Here is a 19916-nt window from a genome sequence, read left to right as displayed (position 1 = left end):
GCATGGCCAGATGTGGCTGGTTTAAGAGGGGAACTGAGCACACATGGATATCTAACTACTGTATAAGTTTGATTAAGATACAAACAAAACTGAGGACTTAATAATGTTAACAAGCAATTGTTTTTCGACGGATGCATGGACAACTGACACTAAGCCATCGTATAAGCTCTTCTGGACATAGGCTAGTTGAGGTAAAAACCCATGAGCTTATCTTATGAATGCTAGGCTTTATAATAAGAAAGAAAAAATGATTTTGCACAAAGATTATGATTCTACTGACAGAATGATAATACCATCGTTGGAACCCACATGTAACAAGAGATGTTTGTCAAACATTATGCCCCCCCTGAGCGCCATGTTGTCAGGATTATATGGACAATTGAATGAAATATGCATGGACCGAAATGACAGCTGATTTGTTGCCGTTAAGGCAATTTTAAGATTATGACCATTAAAGTGTGAGGATAGAGTGTGTTATGACCATGACCTTTTACTCTATGAACTCAAAATCCAGAGTCATCAGCTGGTCACTAGAAACCTAAATGTCAAGTTCGAGGGCCATGGGTGCAGGCATTGTCAAGTTATCACACAGACAAGTCTTTTTCGTTCAAGGTCACTGTGACCTTGACCTTTGACCCAATGACCCCTTAAATCATAAGGGGTCATCTACAAGTCAGATGTAACTCCAAGTCAAGTTTGAAGGCCATGGGTTCAGGCATTGTTGAGTTATCACTCGGACAACCTTTTACCATTCAAGATCACTGTGACCTTGACCTTTGGCTCTATGAATCATAAAATCAATAAGGGTGATCTACTGGTCAGGCTTAACATCCATGTCAAGTTTAATGATCATAGGTTCAGGCATTGTTGAGATATCAGTGGGAGAAGATTTGTTAACTTTTTTGCGTTAAAGGTTACTGTGCCATTGACCTTGACCTGATGACCCCCAAAGTCGATAGGGGTCATTTACTGGGCAGGCCCAACCTTCATGTCAAGTTTGATGACCATAGGTCCAGGAATTGACGAGTTTGGTTTCAAGGTCACTGTGACCTTGACCTTTGACCCCTAAAATCAATAGGGGTCATCTACTGGTCAGGCCCAACCTCCATGTCAAGTTTGAGGGCCATGGGTGCAGGCATTGTTGAGTTATCACTCGGAAAACCTTTTATCATTCAAGGTCACTGTGACCTTGACCTTTGGCCCAATGTCCCCTAAAATCAAAAGGGACCATCTTCTGGCCAGGCCCAGCCTCCAAGTCAAGTTTGAGGGCCATGGGTGCAGGCATTGTTGAGTTATCACTCGGATAACCTTTTACCATTCCTGGTCACTGTGACCTTGACCTTTAGCCCAATGACCCCTAAAATCAATAGGGACCATCTTCTGGCCAGGCCCAACCTCCAAGTCAAGTTTGAGGGCCATGGGTGCAGGCATTGTTGAGTTATCACTCGGGACAACCTTTTACCATTCCAGGTCACTGTGACCTTGACCTTTGGCCAGATGACACCCCAAAACCATAGGGGTCATCTCCTGGTCAGGCCAATTCTCCAAGTCAAGTTTGAGGGCCATGGGTGCAGGCATTGTCGAGTTATCAATCGGACAACCTTTTACCATTCAAGGTGACTGTGACCTTGACCTTTGGCCAGATGACCCCCAAAAACAATAGGGGTCATGTACTGGTCAGGCCCAATTCCAAGTCAAGTTTGAGGGCCATGGGTGCAGGCATTGTCAAGTTATCACACGGAAAACCTTTAACCATTCAAGGTGACTGTGACCTTGACCTTTGGCCCAATGACCCCCAAAAACAATAGGGGTCTTCTACTGGTCAGGCCCAACCTCCAATTCAATTATGAGGGCCATGGGTGCAGGCATTGTCAAATTATCACTCGGACAACCTTTTACCATTCAAGGTCACTGTGAACTTGACCTTTGACCCGATGAGCCCCAAAAACAATAGGGGTCAGCTACTGGTCAGGCCCAACCTCCAAGTCAATTATGAGGGCCATGGGTGCCGGCATTGTTGAGTTATCACTCGGACAACCTTTTACCATTCAAGATCACTGTGACCTTGACCTTTGGCTCTATGAATCATAAAATCAATAAGGGTGATCTACTGGTCAGGCTTAACATCCATGTCAAGTTTAATGATCATAGGTTCAGGCATTGTTGAGATATCAGTGGGAGAAGATTTGTTAACTTTTTTGCGTTAAAGGTTACTGTGCCATTGACCTTGACCTGATGACCCCCAAAGTCGATAGGGGTCATTTACTGGGCAGGCCCAACCTTCATGTCAAGTTTGATGACCATAGGTCCAGGAATTGACGAGTTTGGTTTCAAGGTCACTGTGACCTTGACCTTTGACCCCTAAAATCAATAGGGGTCATCTACTGGTCAGGCCCAACCTCCATGTCAAGTTTGAGGGCCATGGGTGCAGGCATTGTTGAGTTATCACTCGGAAAACCTTTTATCATTCAAGGTCACTGTGACCTTGACCTTTGGCCCAATGACCCCTAAAATCAAAAGGGACCATCTTCTGGCCAGGCCCAGCCTCCAAGTCAAGTTTGAGGGCCATGGGTGCAGGCATTGTCGAGTTATCACTCGGATAACCTTTTACCATTCCTGGTCACTGTGACCTTGACCTTTAGCCCAATGACCCCTAAAATCAATAGGGACCATCTTCTGGCCAGGCCCAACCTCCAAGTCAAGTTTGAGGGCCATGGGTGCAGGCATTGTTGAGTCATCACTCGGGACAACCTTTTACCATTCCAGGTCACTGTGACCTTGATCTTTGGCCAGATGACACCCCAAAACCATAGGGGTCATCTCCTGGTCAGGCCAATTCTCCAAGTCAAGTTTGAGGGCCATGGGTGCAGGCATTGTCGAGTTATCAATCGGACAACCTTTTACCATTCAAGGTGACTGTGACCTTGACCTTTGGCCAGATGACCCCCAAAAACAATAGGGGTCATGTACTGGTCAGGCCCAATTCCAAGTCAAGTTTGAGGGCCATGGGTGCAGGCATTGTCAAGTTATCACACGGAAAACCTTTAACCATTCAAGGTGACTGTGACCTTGACCTTTGGCCCAATGACCCCCAAAAACAATAGGGGTCTTCTACTGGTCAGGCCCAACCTCCAATTCAATTATGAGGGCCATGGGTGCAGGCATTGTCAAATTATCACTCGGACAACCTTTTACCATTCAAGGTCACTGTGAACTTGACCTTTGACCCGATGAGCCCCAAAAACAATAGGGGTCAGCTACTGGTCAGGCCCAACCTCCAAGTCAATTATGAGGTACATGGGTGCCGGCATTGTTGAGTTATCACTCGGACAACCTTTTACCATTCAAGGTCACTGTGAACTTGACCTTTGACCCGATGAGCCCCAAAAACAATAGGGGTCAGCTACTGGTCAGGCCCAACTTCCAAGTCAATTATGAGGGCCATGGGTGCCGGCATTGTTGAGTTATCACTCGGACAACCTTTAACCATTCAAGGTCACTGTGAACTTGACCTTTGACCCGATGAGCCCCAAAAACAATAGGGGTCAGCTACTGGTCAGGCCCAACCTCCAAGTCAATTATGAGGGCCATGGGTGCAGGCATTGTTGAGTTATCACTCGGACAACCTTTTACCATTCAATGTCACTATGACCTTGATCTTTGACCCGATGAGCCCCAAAAACAATAGGGGTCAGCTACTGGTCAGGCCCAACCTCCAAGTCAAGAATGAGGGCCAAGGGTGCAGGCATTGTCGAGTTATCACTCGGACATCCTTTTACCATTCAAGGTCACTGTGACCTTGACCTTTGGCTTGATGACCCCCAAAAACAATAGGGGTCATCTAATGGTCAGGCCCAACTTCCATATCAAGTTTGATGACCATAGGTCTAGGCATTGTTGAGTTATCACTCGGACAAGCTTTAAAATTATTTTACCATTAAAGGTCACTGTGACCTTGACCTTTGACCCGATGAGCCCTAAAATCAATAGGGGTCATCTACTGGTCAGGCCCAACCTTCATGTCAAGTTTGATGATCATACGTCCAGGAATTGTTGAGTTATCACTCGGACAAGCTTCGGTCTACCGACGGACCGACCGACCGACCGACATACCGACATGCCTGTGCAAAGCAATATACCCCTCTTCTTCGAAGGGGGGCATAATTATTCAAATTACTTTACAGAAAAAGCTGTTGGAAAATCGGCAAGAGAAAGTTGTGAAGCATGAAATTATTCATTAGCATGCGTTCACTCAAATCATTCATCCAATCAGAATTATCAAATCAGAGCAGAATCTCAGGCATCCAATCAAACGTCTGGATTTCACCTCATTAATAATTCATGAGTATGATATTTTCTTAAACTGACTTGCCTTAGCTACAGGTTATGAAAAGCCTGCGTTTCATTGTTTTATCTTAAGGAGAAAGAGATCAACTTTTTGCTAAGGTTTTATCAAACAACTTTGGTTGTTTCTAGTACAATATATACAACCAAAATTTTTTTCTTATATTACATTAGTGTTATATAACTTGACATTGACATCATTTCACAAAACTTATTAAGTATGACACATTTTACCGTAAATGAAAAAGGTTTTACAGAATACAATGTGTGGTGTGATAAAAATCATCTTGCAGAGTTGCCATTTAATACAAACTTTTACGAAGCTTGTAACAAAGACAGTTTTAAAGTTCGTCAAAATTCTGGTTTTGTAACTTTTCCTAAACTTCAAATGGCATTTAAGAGAAGATCCTTTATATATATTAATATATATCATTTTGCACTTATAGATAGGGCAAGTGTGAGGTTTGGCATTAACCAAGGCAAACATTTACCAATGACGATAATTTGATACTTCTGTATAGCATATTTTTTATAATGTTTTATCTCTACCTGTTTATTTGCACATGAGCCTTTAGCCATGACCTTGGCTAAAGTTTAGGAGCTACTGCAGCTGATTGTACAAAATCAGTTAATTCATTGGTTTGGTAAAAGTTAGCCAAATGTTTATTGATTGGTCAATTCACTTATCCATTTATTACTGTTGACCAATTGAATTGCTTTTATATACAAACTAGACCTGTCACAGGAGTGACGAATACCCCCAAATGCCGCCTGGACACAGGAATGGCAAACCATTCCTTTGAAAAGAGGCCATAACTCCAAGGTTACTGCACACTGCATCTTCTTTTATCATGCATGTATTGTTTTATTTAAATCTGTTGAGTAATTTAGAAGTTACACTGCTGACAAGAAAAACTAGCCTTTCATGAGTTATTGTCCTGAAACCGTTTTTCTATTTAAGTAACAGTGACCTTGACCTTGGCCCCACCAGCCCCAATATCAAACTTGACCTGTATCTTCTGATGTTACACCTGTGTACCAAAAATTGTTCAAATCTGTCAAGCCTTTCATGAGTTATCGTCCAGAAACCGTTTTTCTATTTTTAGTAACAGTGACCTTGACCTTGGCCCCACCAGCCCCAATATCGAACTTGACCTGTATCTTCTGATGTTACACCTGTGTACCAAAAATTGTTCAAATATGTCAAGCCTTTCATGAGTTATCGTCCGGAAACCGTTTTTCTATTTTAAGTAACAGTGACCTTGGCCCCACCAGCCCCAATATCAAACTTGACCTGTATCTTCTGATGTTACACCTGTGTACCAAAAATTGTTCAAATCTGTCAAGCCTTTCATGAGTTATCGTCCGGAAACCGTTTTTCTATTTTTAGTAACAGTGACCTTGACCTTGGCCCCACCAGCCCCAATATCGAACTTGACCTGTATCTTCTGATGTTACACCTGTGTACCAAAAATTGTTCAAATCTGTCAAGCCTTTCATGAGTTATCGTCCGGAAACCGTTTTTCTATTTTTAGTAACAGTGACCTTGACCTTGGCCCCACCAGCCCCAATATCGAACTTGACTTATATCTTCTGATGTTACACCTGTGTACCAAACTGTATCTTCTGATGTAACTCCTGTGTACCAAAAATTGTTCAAATCTGTCAAGCCTTTCATGAGTTATCGTCCGGAAACCGTTTTTCTATTTTTAGTAACAGTGACCTTGACCTTGGCCCCACCAGCCCCAATATCGAACTTGACCTGTATCTTCTGATGTTACACCTGTGTACCAAAAATTGTTCAAATCTGTCTAGCCTTTCATGAATTATCGTCCGGAAACCGTTTTTCTATTTTTAGTAACAGTGACCTTGTCCTTGGCCCCACCAGCCCCAATATCGAACTTGACCTGTATCTTCTGATGTTACACCTGTGTACCAAAAATTGTTCAAATCTGTCTAGCCTTTCATGAGTTATCATCCGGAAACCATGAAAACTGACCGACCGACCGACCGACCGACCGACCGACCGACCGACCGACCGACCAACCGACCAACCGACAAGCTCACTCCTATATACCCCCTCAAACTTCGTTTGTGGGGGTATAACTAGCCAAAGGATATATTGTGGATGACTTATCCAGTTTCATACTAATGGCTGCTGGGACCCGTTTCATAAGATTGGAAGGCTTAAAGCTGCACTCTCACAGATTTAACGTTTTGACAACTTTTTTATTTTCTGTCTTGGAATGAGCCGTTTTTTTGCGAGAATGTGTGGAAACCAGTTATATAAGACAGCTGACAAAAAATTAGATCCCAGATTTTTTTTCTATTTTAGTCCAAAAATTGATGTTTAATGCATTTTTCTTTAACCTTAATTTTTCGAACAGAAATATGAAAATCTATCACAGATTTGTTGCATAGAATCTACCCGTAGTATTCAAAGTCAGCATAGTTTAAGACTAAGATGTCTTATTGAAACAGCCCCTGGGCTTTACCCTGTATATTCCATTGTTTTATCTAATTTTACTTACTGCATAGCTGGAAGCCCTTTTTTTGCAGAAAGAATGGTTATATTTGTGACCTTCGGACCTTGGGCGACCTGACCTTGATTCTCCGGAGCTGTCGTATTGTTTATCGTCAAGCATATCACCTGCCGAATTGTGACGCTTTACTGGCGCATGGGTGTTTGCTGAAAAATAATTTTACATTGCTTTACTTACTCACATTCAAGAAAAAAAGTCACGTAAGGCCTTAAAAAAAAATATGTCTGTTTCGGGTAATCCGACCCTACCTATAAAAATGCGCCGACCCAAACTATTTTTTTCCGTTTCTGAGCAAAAAAATATTTGTTAGTGAATAGAGAATTACGAAGGGCAGATAAATGCAGATTTTAATCAGAATTATTGTTTATATGATAAACAAAGTCAGGCAATGACAGTAATGTAGGGAAGACTGCCATGTGCAAGAAAACACTCTGAACTTACGACAAATTTTGAAAAAAAAAATAATAAAAAAATGCCAACCTAGAATTTTGGGCAGGTTACCCTAAACAAACAATTTTTTTTTTTGGCCTAATTAAAATAGATTGATACCAGATAGACAGGAGTGAAGAATGATCAAAAGAAACCGGCAAACCCCCAAACCCGAAGCAACCTCGAGCTTATCTGGGTTTTGTTATATTTTTATATATTTAAACTTGTTCAAAGAAATCTGACAATGATATGAACATATCTTTATAGAATTTGGGCTTGTTAAAGAAGGTCTTAATTTCAATGAATTGCAAATACAGTTAGTTTGGCATTTCTCGTGACTCACAAAACTACCATAGACCTGAAATGATTTTAAGCAACAATTATGTCCCTTTGATGGACATGACCATTTCTATTTATCAGGGGAGATCACTGCGTAGTTTGCTTTTTTCTTTTGCACGAATCAAACAAATGCACACTAATGACAATTTGGCAGCAAGAAGGCCGTGGGGTTTTTCTCCTCTCCAGGATTTATAAAATATTGAAAAAAACTCTTTGAAAATTGATGAAATCCCTTTGAAAGTACATACTCTTTTTAAAAAAAAATGGGTGTAATAAATTCTTTGGCATAAAACGGTATCTTGAGCACTGCATAAATGTAGTTAACTTGAAGTTAACTTGCTCATTGATGATCACCACCATTAAGTTAAGCCATCCATCATTAATAGGGTGCACAGATGTGTTTAAGTGCATAATAGATACAAACATCAAGGTAATATCTTGTTTAATTTATATTGATTAAACATTATATTACAATATGGCACTACTTTTATGATATAATATATCAAAGGGAGGTAATAAAAAAAAAAAAAATTACTATGATTTTATAGCAAATTGATTAATTTGCTTCTTAAATTACATAACATCTATATAAACAAACAAACTGAATTGATTAGGAGAAGAATAGGAAGCTGATAGCATGATATATAACGCTTCCAACATTACTGAAACAGAATATTTCATACAGGCAAATATTCTGATTTAGTTTCATGAAGATTGGACCAGATATATAGCAGAACTTTAAGTTCGGAGCAGAAATATTGATCTGTTTATTCCCAAGATTTCTCTAGAATTTGCCCTATTGACCTTGTTTTTACCCCATGTGACTTACTTTTAACATCCACCAAGATGCCATCAAGGGGAACTTTCTGACCACAGTTTGAACAAAATCTGATCCATCAATACTAATATTTGGTTCTGGATATGATCTAAGGTAGTGACCTAGTTTAGAAGCCACATGACCTAATTCAAATTAATCAAAGAGATAATCAAGGAAAACATTCTGCTAAAGTTTCAGGAATACTGGACCAAATGTAAAGTACAAGTGGGTTCCAAAGATTTTCCTTAGATTTGACCTAGTGACCTAGTGTTCAACCCTATTGGACCCAATTTTACAAGCGGAATTGTTTTACCAAGTTTGAACATTATCTGACCAATCAATACTAAGAAATAGTAACAAGGCCTGCTTGTGTGTGTGTGTTGGGGGGGGGGGGGGGGGGGACAGGGCAGACAGACAGAAGCAAAGCAATATCCCCCTCTCACGTAAAAAAAGCTCTCAGTGGAAACTTTAAAATATTCAGACTTAACATTTTGTCACTTTTAAAATGATACTTTGTTGCCAGTAACAATATTTTGTACTAATGATGGATGGGTTAACTTTAGTTTCAAATTCTAGGAAAAGTGTAATAATACGTCAAAAACAAGTTCGGAGCTATTTAGGCTGAAGCAATTACATGTTTAGCAATAAATCTGCCTTGAAACACATATTTACTACATTAAAACTGTGAAAATACATCAAAACAATTGGTGTAACATTTTATAAAATACCACAAATTTGGAAATCAGTAAATTATGACAAACAAATTACACAGAGATTTGACTATAAGTTTAAGAAATACCCATTTATACCCATTATATAGATTCAGACATTGTCATTATTTTCCGAGAAAACAATGATGGATGTAAGAGGGGTTTTTGCGGAAGTAAATGAACAAAATTAGTCTGTGTTTGAGGCCTCAGCTATTTCCTACATAGAGGACAATAGTTTATTTCAATGCAAGATCCCAATTTATTACATAAAATGAGCAACAAATGCTATATTTCTTGAGTGGCGCGCTTCTGAAACAATTACTTAAAGTTTTCATGAGGTGAAATTTATTGCGATCTTACACTGACACAAACAATTTTCATTTTTATTACAGGCCTTAAAAGGATAAAAATTGGCAATCATTTGTAGTTTATCTGAAAAGTATGCAAATTGTTATATCTTAAGGCCAAACAAAAATGGTTGGGTAAGGGATACATCCTTTTCAAAACATGTAGGGTAGGTAGGCTTTTTTTAAATTTGTTATTGGGCTTTGTTAGAACGTTAATGTTTTCATTTGAGAATGGTGTACGTAATATAAGATATCCAAATATTCTGTTAAAAGCTTTAAAGATAACGAGCTGGCCCCAATTTCTCGAACCTTCTTAAGCTTAATAGGCTTAAGTCGCTAATTTCAATTAGCCAGAATACATACTGAAAACGGATTTTGATAAATGAAAATAATTGGTTTATTCTGATAATCATACAGATTATTCCTACATAATTTCTAAAAATTCTTAAAGAACTAAATTTAACACATTTATAGAACAACAAAAATAGTGAGATTAGCTTAATCCTGTTATAAAGGACAGTTTTCGAGAAATTGGGGCCTGCATATTAAAACACACATTTAAAATAAAATCATCAAATTTAAAAAAAAAATCTTTCTTATACCAACTGACTATAAAAGCGGTCAGGTCGACCACTATTTCATAGGTAGGGCACTCACTGGGTAACCCGAACCTATGTTGTTGTTTTTTAGGCCTTATGTAAGTGAATCACTGTTGTTCAAAAATTCTACCTTAGGTACAAACTACACTCCTTAGAGAATTCTTAATAAAACAGCCTGCTCTTGGTCTATTAGTGTCCATTAAACAATTCAAGTAGTTCCTTGATAGTGTTTAGACAATCTTTAAGAACTTCCCTTTGAGTGTACATGTTTCTGGCTGCCATACTTAAAGATGTATGGCTTTTGAGAATGGACTAAACACTTAATTACTACCAGTAATATACATCATTTTAGCAACAGATAAAATCAACTGTGGTATTTTATTCCTTCAGAATATCTGAATACCATAAATCAGGAAAATGTATGAATTATTATTGAAAAGTCATGTTAAATATTACCAAATGGATGCAGTGCCTATAAGTACTGTAGATTAAAAGGTAAAAAACGTCAGGGTTTAATGCACCAGTCAATTGAAACCACGGCCCCCCCTAGGTCCGGGGAATAGCGGGGACTTCGACTTTCGGTCCAGCAATCCCGGTTAAATTTCCCGCCCAGCTGCGGGGACAAACAGATGGTAAAATCCCAGCCAAATGCCCCCGCATCCCATGGACCCTAGGCTAGGCCCATTCCCCATTATATTTTTGCGAACACAAAACCACCGCATTCACCCGTCACTGCGGGCCACCTGGAAGGTCAAACACGCCCCATTTCCCCGGTATACCCCCGGACCTGGGGGGGGGGGCGTGGTTATAATTGACTGGTGCATAATGTTCAAGATTTTTACTTATAGAGTGCACATGTTTCAGACAGCCATATTAAAGGTGTAAGGTTAAAGGTTGAATTAAGACTTTTGAGAATGAACTAAAAAATTCACACCACCAGTAAAACATAACATTTTTACAACAGATAAGATCAACTGTTTGGTTTTATTCTTGCAGAATATCTGAATACAAAAAATCAGGAAAATGCGTTATTAATTTATGAATGCTTGTGTTAAACATGACCTAATTGATTCAGTGCCTATAAGTACTGTAGATAGGCTTTTCTTTTGAGCGGACATGTTTCTGGCTGCCATACATCAAGCTAGGTAAATGGCTTTTGGGAATGGAATAATGCTATTTGACACCACTAATACATATTATTCTTGCAACGTATGAAATTAACTGTGGTATTTTATTCCTTCAGAATATCTGAATACCCAAATTCTGGAAAATGCATTATTAAATAATTCATGAATGTTCGTGTTAAACATGATCTAATTGATGCAATGCCAATAATAATTACTGTATATAGGTGAAATTACTCTTGGGTTTAATCAAGATTTTTTACATTATTGATCAGTATGAAAATGTTAATTATTGAGAAATATCAATTTATCCTAATGTTTCCCATCAATATGAAAATTGCAAAATTGGCCAACACAAAAAATGGCAAGAAAAAAATGTAAAATAAAATTGAATCGGAAAAAAATAAAATATGCTTGTACATATTCCTAGATCACTCAGTCAGGGGGGATAATTTTCAAACTACTCTAAGCCAGAGTTATGGCCCTTTTTACATACATGCACATTCCATTTGTAACATGTGAATAAGTTACACTAAGAAGATTTTTGGAATATGGCCCTTAGTGAAGATTTATGGCCACTGGTTAAAATGTTAGCCATCGTTGCCAGACTGACACCAAGGTTTTATGAATAACTTTGTCTTTTTTCTTCAAAACGCAGACAGCAAGATAATTCGGTTTAAGTAACAAGCAGAAAAACAGCCCTTAAAAGCATCATATTGCAAATTCCAGGATTCTTATTAACTTTATACAGAAATCTAACCTTGGCGCCTGATAAAATCCCGTCAACACACTGTAATTCAGACAAGCCTGAAACTCTATTCCTTAATCCCCCAGCAAACACATAATAATGTCTTGAACACTTAAGAACTCTGCAAAATATTCCTGGAACTGACGCTTTATTATTCATTTTTTTTTTCTAGTTATGAATATTCTTAATTCCTGGTTGCTCATTCCCCCCCCCCTCGGTAGACCTCAAACATTTTTTATTGGTTTGGTTCTTGTTACAGTCTGAAAAAAATTGACAGGATTTTTTAAAGGGAAATGGCAAACAGGACTGTTGTGAATCGGTTCCAGTTTGACAATCGATAATCGGTTCCAGTTTAATTACTATCAATATTCAGTTTCAGTTTGACTATCCATTATTGATTCCAGTTTGACTATGGATAATCTGAGTTCCAGTTTGACTATGGATAATCAGTTCCTGGAGTTTGACTATGGATAATCTGAGTTCGGCAGTTTGACTACGGATAATCAGTTCCTGGAGTTTGACTGTGAATAATCAGTTCCTGGAGTTTTACTACGGATAATCTGAGTTCCTGTTTGACTATGGATAATCGGTTCCAGTTTGACTATCAATAATCGGTTCCAGTTTGACTATCGATAATCAGTTCCAGTTTGACTATTGATAATCAATTCCACTCAAGCAACTGATATGAATAGTACAATTGTTTTTGACAATACATTTTGTTGCTTTCGGGCATATTGTTAAAGATTATGAACATCTGAACACTTCCAGATATAAATGAACTCGAAAGAGAAAATTTGTGGAAATTAATTGAACACAAAAAGCAAGAGATAAGAAGAAAAACCACTCGCTGGTTGAATTGATGATTGCTTATGACCAAAAACAATCGATTGTTGCCAATTTCAGGCCCAACCGATCAATTTTCAATTATAATAATCGATCATCGTTACATCACTAGCAAACAGAAGCCTAATTAGTCCGTGTTAAGGTCAGATTAATAATTTGGTTTATAGACAGCAAATCCCATTGGATCCTTTTGATCACTTTTTCTGAAAATTGTTGGAGTAAAAATATAAGGTCGGCAGTTGAAACAAACCTTATTTTTTAAGCCTTATGAAAATTGTCGCTGGCTGCTGTTTGTAGTTCTTTTATGAAGATTTGTTGTTGTTGTTGTTGCATGGGGTATTAGATTTTTGTGCTGTTTAAATAATAGTTGTTGTTATTGATGTTGTTGTTGATGATGATGTTGATGATGATGTTGTTGATGATGATGTTGTCGATGATGATGATGTTGTTGATGATGATGTTGTTGATATCATAGTGGATATTGATTTAGTTGTAATTGGGGTATTTTTGTTGTTGTTGGTGGTGGTGGTGGTACCTGCTTCTGATGCTGTTATTGTTGCTATCAATGCCCCTGTTGTTTGTGATAATATTTTGCCTTTGTTTAAATATTGATGCTGTTTTTTGTTGCTGTTACTGAAATAACGCCTTTAATTCCTTCCATGATATCCAAGTCATAGGCATCCCTCATACAATACACTGCTTTGTTAGCAAAATATTTATTTTTGCCTCATAAATCTTACACTTCAAAGAAGCCATATTGAGCTCCATCACTTCAGGCATTTTTCTGTCTAAGAAATAATTTCCAGTATAATAAATATTTCCACACCAGCATCTCAGCATTATATATTGCACTATGCACGCTAATATTTAACTTGAGTGTTCAAAATTATGTTTTGTCTAATATCAGTGTGCATATCTATATCATAATAAATATCTATCTATATATACCAAGTGATAAATTGAGTCATAAATGCCTCAAATTCAATATTTTGCTTCGAATCAAGACTTTAAACTATTTCTATAACTTTATTTTTGCTTTCCCATTTTAAATGAAACATAGCACAGTTTAAGATAGAAGACCTTTCGTCTTTTACCAGACTTTGATTGAGTGTTTTAAAAGTTTCTTAAAACTCTTCAACAAACCTTTTCACAACACTGCCACCTGATGTAGCACTGTCAAAACATTATTTTGGAAACAGGTTTGTCGAAGTGTTTGAGGAAACTAATCACCTCATCAAGCTCCGGTAATAAAATGAAGGCGGGCTCTTTAAAGCGGCATAGACTGCCTTTTGTTCCATTTAAAATGGTGAAGAAAAAGAAAAGTTATCTTTGTTTTAAATCATCATTCGAAGCAAAATGTTGCCTTCCAACATAGCATTTATGACGTAATTTATCACTTGGTATACACACACTGCAATTTTTTTAGTTAAAACCCACAAATAAAACACTAATACTTCCTATTATAATTCACTATCATCAAACCTCAAGTAAAACAAATAAATAAAACATAGTACTACTTAATACAACTGACAAAAACAAAACAACACTTACCCGAATTTCCAAAATAACCAAATTATTTCCTCCAAGGAAAATACTTGTGACACATTAAGCAAATTACTGACAGTCAAAATTCCCACAAATTAATTATTTGCCTCAAGTTCTCAATGAAACTTATGAATGGCACACAGCATCCCAGGTTGCTTTGCTAAATAAATTCAAGTGACAGATTTTACCAATCACTGCCACAGTTTTTACAAATTTGCCTCTAATCTCATGACAGGCCTCATCTAATTGCTTCATAAACACCGAAACTCCAGTGACATATTTTACTGCCGCAGTTTCTATAAATTTGCTTATATTATATTTCCAAATAACGAAACAAATGAACAGGACATCTATATCAGAATTTCATTGACAATTTAGCTTATACTATTACATGGTCAATTTAGCACACGCTGTCACAGACACACTAATTTGCCTCTATCATATAAATGGTTCACACTGATATTTTTTTTATTTTACTGAGCTACGATAGGTCAACATAAAAAATGTGCACACTACCATCCAGTTTTAAACAGTATTCCAGAATGAAATGTTGTCAGAGAACTTCAAACCAATTATGTCCAAATCCATTATAAGTCCGGAAAATAATGTTGTCAGAGAATGTCAACTCCTAGTTAAAGCTATGCCGTAGATAAACTCTAGCTAATATGTACAATTGTAACCAGTCCTCTAGAAAAACAAGGTTGTCTGTCCGAGAACTACAACCCTATAATGTCCAATTTTAACCACAGATCAGAAAAAATGTTGACAGTGAACGTAAATTCAGATGCTTTATTACGAAAATCAGTTAAGACGGGGAATAAATATCTCGTCAAATGTCTGCAAGCCAGGGGACACATTATCGGATTGTTGCCCGTTTCAAAGCCACTAGGAATATCGGTGAATAGTTTGTATGTTTGCTAATGAGTGGGTAATGTTACTCATGTTTTGCTGAGGAAACAAAATAGAAAGGAATAATGAAGTTGATATTATCAGAATGAGTATCGGAAAGAAAATGTTAATTATGCAATACCAAAAACAGTTGCATCAGAGTATCACTTTTTTGTACATTTGTCAAGATTAAGATTGAGTGCACATTTATTGAAAGTAGAAACTGAAAGATACAACAAGATTATTAGAGATAACGGATAATGTAAAACATGTAATACCAATATGATAAAATCAGAGTATCATTTCTTGTACATTTGTCATGTCCAGCGCAGTATCTGGTTAGCAAAGTGGTTTAGCACAATCGCTTCTCACCTAGGTGAGCCGGGTTCGATTCCCGGCCTGGGCGCATGTGAGTTTGGTTAGTGGTCACCAAGCCAGACAAGTGGGTTTTCTCTGGGTTTTCCCCACAACACAAGACCACACTCTTGTGCAACAATTAATGTGCCGACGAGAATGACATAGTATAAGTTATCTTAACTTTCTTCAAAATCATTGTTAAATGTATCATGTTTAAACTAAGATTCAGACAGTGCAATTCATTATAGGTAGAAACTGGAAGAAACAACACCTTTAACAAAATGAAAAATATGTTCTGACAATACGATTGAATCAGAGTAACACTTCTTGCGCATTAATCGTCCTCTGCAGTTGACCTGAGAACTAAGTATAACAACGTGAATCAATCTTTCAACACTGTTAATTAATCAACACATTTGTCAAGTACAAACAGTCAGACTGGTTGCTTCTCGATTTGATGAAATGTACTGCTTTATTTTTTCGATACATTACTAGTTACACTGTTAGTTGCTGGGGGTGTATGGGATATACACCCTCAGTAGTTTAATGGCATGGGATTATATATTTTATCAACATTTGTATTTAATCTCCTTAAATGATAATGATACTGATGATTCTGCCGGTGATGTGAGGTGATTGTTAAGATATATTATCCACCTCTGTTTAAACAAATTGTAAGTGGCAGAAATTTCCCACCTTGATTAAATGGCCACCTGTCTTAAGCAGCCACTTTGACCTTTTCCCAAAGGTGGCCACTTAATACAGGTTTGACTGCATAAAATTATAATTAGTATAAAATACATGTAAAGGTTCAAGATCAATCAAATATAGCCATTTATATAGGAGGTGAGATATTATTACTTACACTGTAGTAGCTGCAGGTGTATGGAATATATTACACTCTCAATGGTTAAATCATACTACGCAAGAGCAAAGTTCTCGCATGGTATGAAACCACAGTGTGTATAACCAATACACCGCCAGCTACTACATATAACTGCGTTAGGATTATATCCCATACCTTTGATCAGTATAATTTTTTTTACTTTAGAATTACAAAGGGTGTATGAATTATACACCCCATCACAAACTACCAACCTTCCTTCACCTTAAAGAATGAATATGGAAACGCCAAACAAACTAATTATTTTTTGTTGCCTTACTCATAAAACTTGAGGTGTAGGTTTGTGGTGGCCTGTTGTTAAACGTTCCATGTTGACCTAACATAAATGTAAAGGTTTTGTGAAATGTTCCAGAGTTAAACATCCATGGAAGGCAATTTATCAGTCTTGAGCTTGAAATGTACATTGCTGGCAGCGTGGCCATATGTTCCCTGACAACACAACAAGAGATAGCGATAGGTCTTCATTCATGGAGAATTTAACCAGTGTTAAACTCCTTTAAGCTAGGATTTTCTTACCAGTAAAAGTTGAAAGGTAAGTTTGTGGCGGCCCGCTGGTATACGATCCCTGGCGACCTAGGGTGTGGTACCCGCCTTGATGTTTGTTATAAGTTTGGTTCTCTATAACGTAGTCCCCGTTGTGCAAACATCGCTGTAACGCAAGGTCGGGCGGAGACAGAGAGCTTGCTTTGGAAGACTCGCCATTTGTGAGTAGTTCGTCTTGACTCTAAAAACATAATAATTATTAAATAAATAAAGTATTTTTATCATGGTCCATCATCATGACCTTATATTATTTATTTTTATTAAAACGAAAGTAAAGTATTTTGCCATATTTATATAATGCTGTATAGTTGATTACGATGAAATTATTGAAATATTTAAAGATATTTATAGTGGAGCAAAAAGCAGCACTCAACTGTTTTTGTATTTTCTGTCAATCAAGGGACATAACTTGACAACTATTACAGCAAAGAGTAATGAGCCTTGCTATACATTTGTGTTTTGTCTATGGCAACATGTAGAACAAATATACCTTGGTTTATATCTTTGAAAAACAGACAAATTAAAAACTGACAGCATTGCTCAGAGACACCAATTTTTATCTCAATAATTATAAATTTATTTGATCAAGGGGCATAACTCAACAGATATTTAAGCCAAGGTGAAGAGCCATATGACAAAGATGAGTTTTTGCTTTGTAAAGATTTGAACCTTGTTCTAAGAGAATATTTTCCAGGTATTGCGAAAAAATATAATACATAAAATTAATTTTATTTTTATTTTTAAAGGAACTCACTCATAGATTTATGCTGGAAACCATTCTTTTAAACTTTTTTTCATTGTCTTTTTTCATTGTCTTTTTTTCATTTTTATATTGAGCAAACACCAAAAAGCAACTGGCAGATAATTGTTGTAGCAGAATTTTGTAAATCCAACCAAAAATAATTATTTTTTCAAAAGCGTACATATAATAAACCTTTCAGGCCAAACAGCACATTTTCTGTCACATTTTCAAATTAAAATGAACAAAAGAGCCCTAATCTGAGCATATTTTGTTCATATTTCACTTAGAACTATTTTTTTAATGTCTGAACCAACAAAGCGTGAATGTGTCCCTTTAAACATGGCCTTTTAAAATGCATACTTATATTATATATTCATTTATTTACCTCTTGATCTGATTCATGGATTGTGTCTTCCTTTGAAATTGCTGAAAACAAAAAGAACAAAAAATGAAACAAAGTGTCAAAAATTGTCACAATAAAAATGCCAGTCCTAGTTTTCAGACACCAAGTTTTGTGATAAGTGGATGTATGTCAAGCAAATTTTAGAGAGCTGTCATTGTAAATACAGATTTTGTCAATTCAAGGGTCATAACTCTGGAGTGACTGAGGCGACATAGCTAAATATCAAACCTGACCAAGATATTCTGCCAATAAACACTCTGACCAAATTTGGTGATGATTGGACAAAGTAAGGATTCTAGTATTTATTTAGATAATTTCAAAAATTAAAGGGTGATCACTCTAAGTGACTCTAGCAATATGCAGGCAAGAAGAAATGGGAATTGAACAAGAATCATAAAGATTAAACGAAGGAATGTCTTAAAATGTAGGCCTTAAAAATTAAAGATAACAATCAATTTCTGTTTTTTACAAACTAGATAATCCATTTTAAACATAATGTTGCTTTTAAAGCAAACATTCCTTGCATATATTTGATAACACTCAGATGGCGGTATGAAAATCGAATACATCACATTTAATATGACAAATGTTTAGTGGGTTTTTTTTGTGAAATTTTTATGGCATAAGTTTTGAGTAGTATTAGCCATAAAACAAGTTCTTATGGTTTTTGTTTTAAGTTCTCCATGCAACATTTCAGTATGTCCTTATGTCTACGATGACAGTAAATGTCAGATTCGGCGCGACCCCTTTTGTGAGATCAATTTTTCAGAGTTTTGTTTCAACTTTCTATTTTGAATGTGTGATTACCGGGCACACCAAAACTTGTTTACTTTTTATAAATAAAGGAGAAAAGAGTAATAAAGTAGCCCATAATGCACTATTTAAGACTAACAATTATTAAAAAAAAATTGAGGGAGTAACCCCCCTATGAACATTTTATTCCCAATAAATTTCTGTTTTGAGGGTTGGACTGCAAGACAAAAGGTCATGACCCCTCTACCACTCCTAGACCTGGATCCGCCCCTGAAAATCACCCAGGGATGTGAGTGACCTTGCAGCTGGAGGGCTATGGTTTCTTGGGATGCTTTTGGTGTCAAAAAGACACTGCCGTAGAGAGAAAACTGGCTTTTTTTTTAGCTCTTTTGAGGGCTCTCTAAACTGGAATATCAACTTAAACAACAAAAAGCTTATTTATCAGCTTTTTTTTGGGGGGGGGGGGGTCCCTGGGGCCATTAGATTCGGGGAATTCCGCAAATCCGCGGACAAATCACATCCATGTCACTGCAAAACTGATGATATAATTAAACCAGGGAGTCCTATTAGGAAAATCAGCCAACTGTCATCGTTTCTGTTGTACCCTCTTTAGGAAAAAAATATGATTCCCTTAACCAATAATCTTGGAGAAAACACTAGTTATTCAATAACTATGTCCAGAGTATTTAGTCCATGGGTGTAATATTATATAATGCATCTATAGACTACAAAAACAGCATCGCCAGTTGAATTAACTGAGAAAGAAAACTTAATGAACAGAATAAATATTGAGCAAAGCCAATTTCCCAGAAATTATTATTATGGTGAAAAACTCATTACAGAAATTGCACAGCAAGATTAATCGAAAATAAATGATAATACCGCAATTATCAAGCCAATACTGATCTTATAAAACTTCTATTTCAGCAATAATTTTA

At 37.0% G+C, this 19916-nt stretch overlaps 1 protein-coding gene across 1 annotated transcript in view; it reads right to left on the bottom strand.

Moving 5' to 3' along the window:
* Positions 1-19916, bottom strand: part of LOC128241613 (cyclin-dependent kinase 14-like) — a 64108-nt gene that overhangs the window by 21700 nt on the left and 22492 nt on the right. Inside the window, exons 3-5 of the mRNA XM_052958626.1 lie at positions 18208-18248; positions 17054-17261; positions 6876-7033 (exon numbers count right to left, since the gene is read on the bottom strand). Coding sequence (XP_052814586.1) covers positions 6876-7033; positions 17054-17261; positions 18208-18248 — 407 coding nt within the window. The remainder of the gene's footprint in view (positions 1-6875; positions 7034-17053; positions 17262-18207; positions 18249-19916) is intronic.

The sequence above is a fragment of the Mya arenaria genome, chromosome 7 (assembly GCF_026914265.1).
Source record: "Mya arenaria isolate MELC-2E11 chromosome 7, ASM2691426v1".
NCBI lineage: Eukaryota > Metazoa > Mollusca > Bivalvia > Myida > Myidae > Mya > Mya arenaria.
The sequence above is the reverse complement of the archived record's forward strand: the minus strand, read 5'-3'. Positions and strand labels throughout refer to the sequence as shown.